Source organism: Chiloscyllium punctatum, chromosome 3, assembly GCF_047496795.1.
Source record: "Chiloscyllium punctatum isolate Juve2018m chromosome 3, sChiPun1.3, whole genome shotgun sequence".
NCBI lineage: Eukaryota > Metazoa > Chordata > Chondrichthyes > Orectolobiformes > Hemiscylliidae > Chiloscyllium > Chiloscyllium punctatum.
In genome coordinates this window covers 19,221,076-19,234,932 of record NC_092741.1, presented here as the reverse complement: position 1 = coordinate 19,234,932, position 13,857 = coordinate 19,221,076, and the positions used below count along the sequence as shown (strand labels likewise).

The 13,857-nt window shown below is 50.7% G+C and overlaps 1 protein-coding gene across 1 annotated transcript in view; it reads left to right on the top strand.

Annotated features, from left to right (window-relative positions):
- The window catches only part of LOC140456622 (calpain-14-like), a 182,915-nt gene that overhangs the window by 73,114 nt on the left and 95,944 nt on the right, over positions 1-13,857 (top strand). The window contains exon 6 of the mRNA XM_072550752.1: positions 12,858-13,032. Within this exon, the coding sequence (XP_072406853.1) occupies positions 12,858-13,032 (175 nt within the window). The remainder of the gene's footprint in view (positions 1-12,857; positions 13,033-13,857) is intronic.

Here is a 13,857-nt window from a genome sequence, read left to right as displayed (position 1 = left end):
TAATGCCCATCACCGTCACTCACTAATATACAGGAGCACGGCGAGTCCCTGGTTATTGCCCATCACCCTCACTCACTAATGTACAGGAGCACGGTGAGTCCCTGGTTAATGCCCATCACCGTCACTCACTAATGTACAGGAGCACGGTGAGTCCCTGGTTAATGCCCATCACCCTCACTCACTAATGTACAGGAGCACGGTGAGACCCTGGTTAATGCCCAACACCCTCACTCACTAATGTACAGGAGCACGGCGAGTCCCTGGTTAATGCCCATCACCCTCACTCACTAATGTACAGGAGCACGGTGAGACCCTGGTTAATGCCCATCACCGTCACTCACTAATGTACAGGAGCACGGTCAGTCCCTGGCTAATGCCCATCACCCTCAATCACTAATGTAGAGGAGCACGCTGAGTCCCTGGTTAATGCCCATCACCCTCAATCACTAATGTAGAGGAACACGGTGAGTCCCTGGTGAATGCCCATCACCCTCAATCACTAATGTACAGGAGCACGGTGAGTCCCTGGTTAATGCCCATCACCCTCATTCACTAATGTAGAGGAGCACGGTGAGTCCCTGGTTAATGCCCATCACCCTCACTCACTAATGTACAGGAGCAGGGGGAGTCCCTGGTTAATGCCCATCCCCCTCACTCACTAATGTACAGGAGCACGGTGAGTCCCTGGTTAATGCCCACCACCGTCACTCACTAATGTACAGGAGCACGGTGAGTCCCTGGTTAATGCCCATCACCCTCAATCACTAATGTACAGGAGCACGGCGAGTCCCTGGTTAATGCCAATCACCCTCACTCACTAATGTACAGGAGCACGGTGAGTCCCTGGTTAATGCCCATCACCGTCACTCACTAATGTACAGGAGCACGGTGAGTCCCTGGTTAATGCCCATCACCGTCACTCACTAATGTACAGGAGCACGGTGAGTCCCTGGTTAATGCCCATCACCCTCAATCACTAATGTACAGGAGCACGGTGAGTCCCTGGTTAATGCCCATCACCGTCACTCACTAATGTACAGGAGCACGGTGAGTCCCTGGTTAATGCCCATCACCCTCACTCACTAATGGACAGGAGCACGGTGAGTCCCTGGTTAATGCCCATCACCGTCACTCACTAATGTACAGGAGCACGGTGAATCCCTGGTTAATGCCCATCACCATCACTCACCAATGTACAGGAGCACGGTGAGTCCCTGGTTCATGCCCATCACCCTCAATCACTAATGTACAGGAGCACGGCGAGTCCCTGGTTAATGCCCATCACCGTCACTCACTAATGTACAGGAGCACGGTGAGTCCCTGGTTGATGCCCATCACCGTCACTCACTAATGTACAGGAGCACGGTGAGTCCCTGGTTCATGCCCATCACCCTCACTCACTAATGAACAGGAGCACGGTGAGTCCCTGGTTAATGCCCATCACCGTCACTCACTAATGTACAGGAGCACGGCGAGTCCCTGGTTAATGCCCATCACCCTCACTCACTAATGTACAGGAGCACGGTGAGTCCCTGGTTCATGCCCATCACCCTCACTCACTAATGAACAGGAGCACGGTGAGTCCCTGGTTGATGCCCATCACCGTCACTCACTAATGTACAGGAGCACGGTGAGTCCCTGGTTAATGCCCATCACCGTCACTCACTAATGTACAGGAGCACGGTGAGTCCCTGGTTAATGCCCATCACCCTCAATCACTAATGTGCAGGAGCACGGTGAGTCCCTGGTTAATGCCCATCACCCTCACTCACGAATGTGCAGGAGCACGGTGAGTCCCTGGTTAATGCCCATCACCCTCACTCACTAATGGACAGGACCACGGTGAGACCCTGGTTAATGCCAATCACCCTCACTCACTAATGTACAGGAGCACGGCGAGTCCCTGGTTAATGCCCACCACCGTCACTCACTAATGAACAGGAGCACGGTGAGTCCCTGGTTAATTCCCATCACCCTCACTCACTAATGTACAGGAGCACGGCGAGTCCCTGGTTATTGCCCATCACCGTCACTCACTAATGTACAGGAGCACGGGGAGTCCCTGGTTAATGCCCATCACCCTCACTCACTAATGTACAGGAGCACGGTGAGTCCCTGGTTAATGCCCATCACCCTCACTCACTAATGAACAGGAGCACGGTGAGTCCCTGGTTAATGCCCATCACCCTCACTCACTAATGTACAGGAGCACGGTGAGTCCCTGGTTAATGCCCATCACCCTCACTCACTAATGTACAGGAGCATGGCGAGTCCCTGGTTAATGCCCACCACCGTCACTCACTAATGAACAGGAGCACGGTGAGTCCCTGGTTAATTCCCATCACCCTCACTCACGAATGTACAGGAGCACGGCGAGTCCCTGGTTATTGCCCATCACCGTCACTCACTAATGTACAGGAGCACGGCGAGTCCCTGGTTAATGCCCATCACCGTCACTCACTAATGTACAGGAGCACGGTGAATCCCTGGTTAATGCCCATCACCGTCACTCACCAATGTACAGGAGCACGGTGAGTCCCTGGTTCATGCCCATCACCCTCAATCACTAATGTACAGGAGCACGGTGAGTCCCTGGTTAATGCCCATCACCCTCACTCACTAATGTACAGGAGCACGGCGAGTCCCTGGTTAATGCCCACCACCGTCACTCACTAATGAACAGGAGCACGGTGAGTCCCTGGTTAATTCCCATCACCCTCACTCACTAATGTACAGGAGCACGGCGAGTCCCTGGTTATTGCCCATCACCGTCACTCACTAATGTACAGGAGCACGGCGAGTCCCTGGTTAATGCCCATCACCGTCACTCACTAATGTACAGGAGCACGGTGAATCCCTGGTTAATGCCCATCACCATCACTCACCAATGTACAGGAGCACGGTGAGTCCCTGGTTCATGCCCATCACCCTCAATCACTAATGTACAGGAGCACGGCGAGTCCCTGGTTAATGCCCATCATCGTCACTCACTAATGTACAGGAGCACGGTGAGTCCCTGGTTGATGCCCATCACCGTCACTCACTAATGTACAGGAGCACGGTGAGTCCCTGGTTAATGCCCATCACCCTCACTCACTAATGAACAGGAGCACGGTGAGTCCCTGGTTAATGCCCATCACCGTCACTCACTAATGTACAGGAGCACGGTGAGTCCCTGGTTGATGCCCATCACCGTCACTCACTAATGTACAGGAGCACGGTGAGTCCCTGGTTAATGCCCATCACCGTCACTCACTAATGTACAGGAGCACGGTGAGTCCCTGGTTAATGCCCATCACCTTCAATCACTAATGTGCAGGAGCACGGTGAGTCCCTGGTTAATGCCCATCACCCTCACTCACTAATGAACAGGAGCACGGTGAGTCCCTGGTTAATGCCCATCACCCTCACTCACTAATGTACAGGAGCACGGTGAGTCCCTGGTTAATGCCCATCACCCTCACTCACTAATGTACAGGAGCACGGCGAGTCCCTGGTTAATGCCCACCACCGTCACTCACTAATGAACAGGAGCACGGTGAGTCCCTGGTTAATTCCCATCACCCTCACTCACTAATGTACAGGAGCACGGCGAGTCCCTGGTTATTGCCCATCACCGTCACTCACTAATGTACAGGAGCACGGCGAGTCCCTGGTTAATGCCCATCACCCTCACTCACTAATGTACAGGAGCACGGTGAGTCCCTGGTTAATGCCCATCACCCTCACTCATTAACGTACAGGAGCACGGTGAGTCCCTGGTTGATGCCCATCACCCTCACTCACTAATGTACAGGAGCACGGCGAGTCCCTGGTTGATGCCCATCACCGTCACTCACCAATGTCCAGGAGCACGGCGAGTCCTTGGTTAATGCCCATCACGCTCACTCACTAATGTACAGGAGCACGGCGAGTCCCTGGTTAATGCCCATCACCGTCACTCACTAATGTACAGGAGCACGGTGAGTCCCTGGTTAATGCCCATCACCCTCACTCACTAATGTACAGGAGCACGGTGAGTCCCTGGTTAATGCCTATCACCGTCACTCACTAATGTACAGGAGCACGGTGAGTCCCTGGTTAATGCCCATCACCCTCACTCACTACTGTACAGGAGCACGGTGAGTCCCTGGTTAATGCCCATCACCCTCACTCACTAATGTACAGGATCACAGTGAGTCCCTGGTTAATGCCCATCACCCTCACTCACTAATGTAGAGGAGCACGGCGAGTCCCTGGTTAATGCCCATCACCGTCACTCACTAATGTACAGGAGCACGGCGAGTCGCTGGTTAATGCCCATCACCGTCAATCACTAATGTACAGGAGCACGGTGAGTCCCTGGTTAATGCCCATCACCGTCATTCACTAATGTACAGGAGCACGGCGAGTCGCTGGTTAATGCCCATCACCGTCACTCACTAATGTACAGGAGCACGGTGAGTCCCTGGTTAATGCCCATCACCCTCAATCACTAATGTAGAGGTGCACGGTGAGTCCCTGGTTGATGCCCATCACCGTCACTCACTAATGTACAGGAGCACGGTGAGTCCCTGGTTAATGCCCATCACCCTCACTCACTAATGTACAGGAGCACGGCGAGTCCCTGGTTGATGCCCATCACCGTCACTCACTAATGTACAGGAGCACGGCGAGTCCCTGGTTATTGCCCATCACCGTCACTCACTAATGTACAGGAGCACGGCGAGTCCCTGGTTAATGCCCATCACCCTCACTCACTAATGTACAGGAGCACGGTGAGTCCCTGGTTAATGCCCATCACCCTCACTCACTAATGGACAGGACCACGGTGAGTCCCTGGTTGATGCCCATCACCCTCACTCACTAATGTACAGGAGCACGGCGAGTCCCTGGTTGATGCCCATCACCGTCACTCACCAATGTCCAGGAGCACGGCGAGTCCCTGGTTAATGCCCATCACGCTCACTCACTAATGTACAGGAGCACGGCGAGTCCCTGGTTAATGCCCATCACCGTCACTCACTAATGTACAGGAGCACGGTGAGTCCCTGGTTAATGCCCATCACCCTCACTCACTCATGTACAGGAGCACGGTGAGTCCCTGGTTAATGCCTATCACCGTCACTCACTAATGTACAGGAGCACGGTGAGTCCCTGGTTAATGCCCATCACCCTCACTCACTAATGTACAGGAGCACGGTGAGTCCCTGGTTAATGCCCATCACCCTCACTCACTAATGTACAGGAGCACAGTGAGTCCCTGGTTAATGCCCATCACCGTCACTCACTAATTTACAGGAGCACGGCGAGTCCCTGGTTGATGCCCATCACCGTCACTCACTAATGTCCAGGAGCACGGTGAGTCCCTGGTTAATGCCCATCACCGTCACTCACTAATGTACAGGAGCACGGCGAGTCCCTGGTTAATGCCCATCACCGTCACTCACTAATGTACAGGAGCACGGCGAGTCCCTGGTTAATGCCCATCACCCTCACTCACTAATGTACAGGAGCACGGCGAGTCCCTGGTTATTGCCCATCACCCTCACTCACTAATGTACAGGAGCACGGTGAGTCCCTGGTTAATGCCCATCACCCTCACTCACTAATGTACAGGAGCACGGCGAGTCCCTGGTTAATGCCCATCACCGTCACTCACTAATGTACAGGAGCACGGTGAGTCCCTGGTTAATGATCATCACCCTCAGTCACTAATGTACAGGAGCACGGTGAGTCCCTGGTTAATGCCCATCACCGTCACTCGCTAATGTACAGGAGCACGGTGAGTCCCTGGTTAATGCCCATCACCGTCACTCACTAATGTACAGGAGCACGGTGAGTCCCTGGTTGATGCCCATCACCGTCACTCACTAATGTACAGGAGCACGGTGAATCCCTGGTTAATGCCCATCACCATCACTCACCAATGTACAGGAGCACGGTGAGTCCCTGGTTCATGCCCATCACCCTCAATCACTAATGTACAGGAGCACGGCGAGTCCCTGGTTAATGCCCATCACCGTCACTCACTAATGTACAGGAGCACGGTGAGTCCCTGGTTGATGCCCATCACCGTCACTCACTAATGTACAGGAGCACGGTGAGTCCCTGGTTAATGCCCATCACCCTCACTCACTAATGAACAGGAGCACGGTGAGTCCCTGGTTAATGCCCATCACCGTCACTCACTAATGTACAGGAGCACGGCGAGTCCCTGGTTGATGCCCATCACCGCCACTCACTAATGTACAGGAGCACGGTGAGTCCCTGGTTAATGCACATCACCGTCACTCACTAATGTACAGGAGCACGGTGAGTCCCTGGTTAATGCCCATCACCCTCAATCACTAATGTGCAGGAGCACGGTGAGTCCCTGGTTAATGCCCATCACCCTCACTCACTAATGAACAGGAGCACGGTGAGTCCCTGGTTAATGCCCATCACCCTCACTCACTAATGTACAGGAGCACGGTGAGTCCCTGGTTAATGCCCATCACCCTCAGTCACTAATGTACAGGAGCACGGCGAGTCCCTGGTTAATGCCCACCACCGTCACTCACTAATGAACAGGAGCACGGTGAGTCCCTGGTTAATTCCCATCACCCTCACTCACTAATGTACAGGAGCACGGCGAGTCCCTGGTTATTGCCCATCACCGTCACTCACTAATGTACAGGAGCACGGCGAGTCCCTGGTTAATGCCCATCACCCTCACTCACTAATGTACAGCAGCACGGCGAGTCCCTGGTTAATGCCCATCACCGTCACTCACTAATGTACAGGAGCACGGCGAGTCCCTGGTTAATGCCCATCACCCTCACTCACCAATGTCCAGGAGCACGGTGAGTCCCTGGTTAATGCCCATCACCATCACTCACCAATGTCCAGGAGCACAGTGAGTCCCTGGTTAATGCCCATCACCCTCACTCACTAATGTACAGGAGCACGGTGAGTCCCTGGTTAATGCCCATCACCCTCACTCACCAATGTCCAGGAGCACAGTGAGTCCCTGGTTAATGCCCATCACCGTCACTCACTAATGTACAGGAGCACGGTGAGTCCCTGGTTAATGCCCATCACCCTCACTCACTAATGCACAGGAGCACGGTGAGTCCCTGGTTAATGCCCATCACCCTCAATCACTAATGTACAGGAGCACGGCGAGTCCCTGGTTAATGCCCATCACCGTCTCTCACTAATGGACAGGAGCACGGCGAGTCCCTGGTTAATGCCCATCACCGTCTCTCACTAATGTACAGGAGCACGGCGAATCCCTGGTTAATGCCCATCACCATCACTCACCAATGTCCAGGAGCACGGTGAGTCCCTGGTTAATGCCCATCACCGTCACTCACTAATGTACAGGAGCACGGCGAATCCCTGGTTAATGCCCATCACCGTCACTCACTAATGTACAGGAGCACGGCGAGTCCCTGGTTAATGCCCATCACCGTCACTCACTAATGTACAGGAGCACGGTGAGTCCCTGGTTAATGCCCATCACCGTCACTCACTAATGGACAGGAGCACGGCGAGTCCCTGGTTAATGCCCATCACCCTCACTCACTTATGTACAGGAGCACGGTGAGTCCCTGGTTATTGCCCATCACCGTCACTCACTAATGTACAGGAGCACGGCGAATCCCTGGTTAATGCCCATCACCATCACTCACCAATGTCCAGGAGCACGGCGAGTCCCTGGTTAATGCCCATCACCCTCAATCACTAATGTACAGGAGCACGGTGAGTCCCTGGTTAATGCCCATCACCCTCACTCACTTATGTACAGGAGCACGGTGAGTCCCTGGTTATTGCCCATCACCGTCACTCACTAATGTACAGGAGCACGGTGAGTCCCTGGTTAATGCCCATCACTGTCACTCACTAATGGACAGGAGCACGGCGAGTCCCTGGTTAATGCCCATCACCCTCACTCACTAATGTACAGGAGCACGGTCAATCCCTGGTTAATGCCCATCACCATCACTCACCAATGTCCAGGAGCACGGTGAGTCCCTGGTTAATGCCCATCACCCTCAATCACTAATGTACAGGAGCACGGTGAGTCCCTGGTTAATGCCCATCACCGTCACTCACTAATGTACAGGAGCACGGTGAGTCCCTGGTTGATGCCCATCACCGTCACTCACTAATGTACAGGAGCACGGTGAGTCCCTGGTTAATGCCCATCACCGTCAATCACTAATGTACAGGAGCACGGTGAGTCCCTGGTTAATGCCCATCACCCTCAATCACTAATGTACAGGAGCACGGTGAGTCCCTGGTTAATGCCCATCACCGTCAATCACTAATGTACAGGAGCACGGTGAGTCCCTGGTTAATGCCCATCACCATCACTCACTAATGTAGAGGTATCCTGAGCTGATGCCTTCACATTGTGGCACAATGGGATGGAGGAAGGGACTCCGGGAAGGTGCAATATTTTGAGATAATTAACATCAAAAGTGCCTGTTTGTGTGACACAGCAGATTATCTTATTCAAGTAGCGGGTTTTAATCTTTGGAATGAAGGGTACAAACGTACAAAGAGGCAGCACTGACACAAAGGATCACGATCTGTCTGATCACTCCACTAATCATCGACAATTCGTACAGGTCACACAGCACGGGAGCAGGCCCTTCAGCCCATCGTCTCTGTGCTGACCAACAAACACCTGACTACACCGATCCCCATTTACCTGCACTTGGTCCATGGCCTACAATGCCAGGCTTTTGAAATGCTCACCCAGGTGCTTTTCCAATGTTGTGAGGAGATCCTGCCTGCACCACCCTCTCAGGCAGCCCCTTCCACCTTCCAACCAGCCTCTGGGTGAAAATCCCTTACCTCCCATCTAAACCACTGACTCCTCACTCTGAACTGACGCCCTCTGGGCTCAGACATGTCTGCCAATGGGGAAAATGTTCTCATGGTCTACCCTGTCTCTCCCCCTCATCATGTTGTATCAGGTCCCCCACTCCCAGCCCCCTCTGCTCCAGGGAGAGCAATCCCAGTCTGTCCCAGTCTAGTCCCTCCTCATAGCAGAGACCTTCCATCCCTGGGAACATCCTGGGGAATCTCCTCTGTCCCCTCTCCAGCCCAATTCACCTCCTTCTGATAGTGTGGTGACCGGAACTGCACACAGTGTTCCATGTGCGGCCTAACCAATGTTAAATGAAGGTGTAACGCGACTTCCTTGTTCCGATATTGTCCACCCCAGCTAATGAAGGCAGCCATCCCATCTGCCTCCTTCTCCACCCTGTCTCACTATACTAACACCCTCAGGGATCTATAGATTGTACACCAAGGTCCCTTTTGTCCCTCAGTCCACCTTAGGGACCGACCATTCATTGTATATTCCCTGATTAAACCCCCCACAATGCGTCACCTTGCACTTAAATTCCATCTGCCATTGCTTTGTCCAGTTTGACAACTGCTCAATATCAGATTGTGGCCTGAGACCATCCTCTACATTATCAGCAATTGTCATGTCATCTGTAAACTTACCAATTGTGCCTTCTATGTTCACATCCAAGTGGTTAATGTAAATAACAAACAGCAAGGTCCCAGCACCGAACCCTGTGGTATATCACTGGTTACAGGCTTCGCATCACAAAACAGCCCTTCACCATCACTCTTTGCCTCCTATTTGTAAACCAACTTTGTGTCCAATTTGCCACCTTGCCTTGGATCCATAGGATTCTTGGACCAGCCTTCCATGTGGGATCTTGTCAAAGGTCTGACTGAAGTCCACGTAAATCACCTCAACTGCACTGCCCTCCTCAATATGGTGTTAATTAATTGAAACGAAAATGAGATGAGGTTTATTTTGTTCGAATGTCGTATTTGGGTCATTGAGATGTGAGGCATGGTAAATGTGACAGGTCAGGAGGACTTTGGCCCATGATTTTCTAATCTTTTGGACATTGGGAGCTTCCCTCAGATAATGTCTGTGACTCATGTGGACTCACTGATAGAGGTAGCTCACTGTATAGATGTAGTCAGTTGGTTGGAAGTGAACAAGGTGAACGGTGATATTATTTGCAACTGGAAATGCCTATGTCCCAAAACCCTCTCCTTTCACAAACTATTTCACCAAGTGTTCAAACCTTTGCTAGTACAGAGCTTCTGCAGTTACTGAAAAGAGACATCACCTCATGAAGCATTTTTGTCTTATACTCATCAGGACATGTTACAACACAAATCAGCAGTAATGGGTGCATTCTCTCCACAACAATGTCTCGACCAAACAGAGTCCACCTGATAACCAATCAGTACTCCCAATGGGTTTTCCCCTCTGCTAGTATTCTTGCAAAGTGTCCTGATAAGTGCAAGGCAAAAGTCTTCGACAAATCGTGCCTTCCTTTGACAATGGATCCAGTTCTTCCAAGAGCTTACAATCTTCATGAAGGAATGAGTGCTGTCAGCAATCCATCAGGATGGGTTGGAAAAGGCTGGTTATAGTCAGGAATTTTAACTTTCCAAACATAGACTGGGACTGCCACAGTGTTAAGGGCTTAGATGGAGAGGAATTTGTTAAGTGCACACAAGACAATTTTCTGATTCAGTATGTGGATGTACCTACTAGAGAAGGTGCAAAACTTGACCTACTCTTGGGAAATAAGGCAGGGCAGGTGACTGAGGTGTCAGTGGGGGAGCACTTTGGGGCCAGCGACCATAATTCTATTCGTTTTAAAATAATGATGGAAAAGGATAGACCAGATCTAAAAGTTGAAGTTCTAAATTGGAGGAAGGCTAATTTTGATGGTTTTAGGCATGAACTTTCAAAAGCTGATTGGAGGCAGATGTTCACAGGTAAAGGGACGGCTGGAAAATGGGAAGCCTTCAGAAATGAGATAAAGAGAATCCAGAGAAAGTATATTCCTGTCAGGGTGAAAGGAAAGGCTGGTAGGTATAGGGAATGCTGGATGACTACAGAAATTGGGGCTTTGGTTCAGAAAAGAAGAAATCATATGTCAGGTACAGACAGGATAGATCGAGTGAATCCTTAGAGTATAAAGGAAGTAGGAGTATACTTAAGAGGGAAATCAGGAGGGCAAAAAGGGGAGATGGGATAGCTTTGGGAAATAGAATTAAGGAGAATCCAAAGGGATTTTACAAATATATTAAGGACAAAAGGGTAACTAGGGAGAGAATAGGGCCCCTCAAAGATCAGCAAGGCGGCCTTTGTGTGAAGCCGCAGGAGATGGGGGAGATACTAAACGAGTATTTTGCATCAGTATTTACTGTGGAAAAGGATATGGAAGATATAGACTGTAGGGAAATAGATGGTGACATCTTGAAAAATGTCGACATTACAGAGGAGGATTGAGATTTTTGAAGAAGTAACAAAGATGATTGATGAGGGTAGAGCAGTGGACATGATCTATTTGGACTTCAGTAAGATGTTCGACAAGGTTCCCCATGGGAGACTGGTTAGCAAGGTTAGATCTCACGGAATACAGGGAGAACTAGCCATTTGGATACAGAACTGGCTCAAAGGTAGAAGACAGAGGGTGGTGGTGGAGGGTTGTTTTTCAGACTGGAGGCCTGTGACCAGTGGAGTGCCACAAGGATCAGTGCTGGGTCCTCTACTTTTTGTCATTTACATAAATGATTTGGATGCGAGCATAAGAGGTACAGTTAGTAAGTTTGCAGATGACACCAAAATTGGGGGTGTAGTGGACAGTGAAGAGGGTTACCTCAGATTACAACAGGATCTGGACCAGATGGGCCAATGGGCTGAGAAGTGGCAGATGGAGTTTAATTCAGATAAATGTGAGGTGCTGCATTTTGGGAAAGCAAATCTTAGCAGGACTTATACACTTAATGGTAAGGTCCTAGGGAGTGTTGCTGAACAAAGAGACCTTGGAGTGCAGGTTCATAGCTCCTTGAAAGTGGAGTCACAGGTAGATAGGATAGTGAAGAAGGCGTTTGGTATGCTTTCGTTTATTGGTCAGAGTATTGAGTACAGGAGTTGGGAGGTCATGTTGCGACTGTACAGGACATTGGTTAAGCCACTGTTGGAATATTGCGTGCAATTCTGGTCTCCTTCCTATCAAGAAGATGTTGTGGAACTTGAAAGGGTTCAGAAAAGATTTACAAGGATGTTGCCAGGGTTGGAGGATCTGAGCTACAGGGAGAGGCTAAACAGGCTGGGGCTGTTTTCCCTGGAGCGTCGGAGGCTGAGGGGTGACCTTATAGAGGTTTACAAAATTATGAGGGGCATGAATAGAATAAATAGACAAAGTCTTTTCCCTGGGGTCGGTGAGTCCAGAACTAGAGGGCATAGGTTTAGGGTGAGAGGGGAAAGATATAAAAGAGACCTAAGGGGCAACTTTTTCACACAGAGGGTGGTACATGTATGGAATGAGCTGCCAAAGGATGTGGTGTAGGCTGGTACAATTGCAACATTTAAGAGGCATTTGGATGGGTATATGAATAGGAAGGATTTGGAAGGATATGGGCTGGGTGCTGGTGGATGGGACTATAAGACCATAAGACATAGGAGCGGAAGTAAGGCCATTCGGCCCATCGAGTCCACTCCGCCATTCAATCATGGCTGATGGGCACTTCAACTCCACTTACCCGCATTCTCCCCGTAGCCCTTAATTCCCCTTAACTATATTGATTTGGGATATCTGGTCGGCATGGATGAGTTGGACCGAAGGGTCTGCTTCTGTGCTGTACATCTTTATGACTCTATGACTCTAATTTGCGATAGGCGCGTGTTTCATGGTGGGTCTACAGCATTGGTCACCCATTGCCTCCCAGCCTGGTAATCAGCTCCAAAAGTAACACGAAGATTTTGGGGGCCCAGAGCTCAGATCGGAGTTCCCACAAAATGTTCACCTTTTCTTCTTTTCCCTCTGTGACAGGCTGTATGGATCGTACGGAGATTTACACATGGGCCAGATTTCGGAAGCACTGGTGGATTTCACTGGGGGGGTTAAATCTGTCATCTCCCTGAGGAAGCCCCCTTCGGATCTCTGGATGACACTGAAAAGAGCCATCAGTCTTGGTTCCTTCATGGGCTGCAGCACTCCCGCTGTGGTAAGATCCACCTTCCCTGAGTGAACTTAGAGCTTCAGACAGAAACAAAGAGAAATCAGTGAATACTCAGAAGGTCAGTGCCCCCCTCCATAATAAATAAGAGGGGGACCAGTGAGGGAGGGAGGGAGAGGGTGGTGAGGGTGACGAGCGCCCTCAGTGAGGGCTCTCGCCATCTTTGTGAATGTGAAGTCGAAGCTGGCTTCCATTTGGGTTGGCTGGTGACCCAGTGTGGGCTGATGGAGCAGGCTGATGGGAGCACAGCAGAAAGATTCAGGGTACGGTGTTCCAGGGAATGTCAGTTCAAATCCCACACCAGCTGTTCCAGAATTCAAATTCACTGTTAAATGTCAGAAATAAAGAAAAAGAATCAGTTCCGATTTAAAAAAAACACAAGCTGTTTCGATTTGGGAGAGGGCTTTGAGGTGGGAAACCTCACAACCATGAAATAGTAACTGAACTTGAGCTCCGTGACTCTGTAATGTTCAAGGTTGACTTGGGCCGAGTGCTGAGAAGTGGGATTGGTGTAGCTAGGTCAGCACGGACTTGATAGGCCGAAGAGCTCCTTTCAAGATGGACATGTAACCCCCACACCATCTAAACCACACCATGATGGCACGGTGGCTCAGTGGTTAGCACTGCTGCCTCACAGCACCAGGGTCCCAGGTTCGATTCCAGCCTCAGGTGACTGTGTGTGTGGAGATTGCACATTCTCCCCGTGTCTGTGTGGGTTTCCTCCCACAGTCCAAAGATGTGCAGGCCAGATGAATTGGCTATGCTAAATTGCCCATAGTGTTAGGGGCATTTGTCGGAGGGAAATGAGTCTGG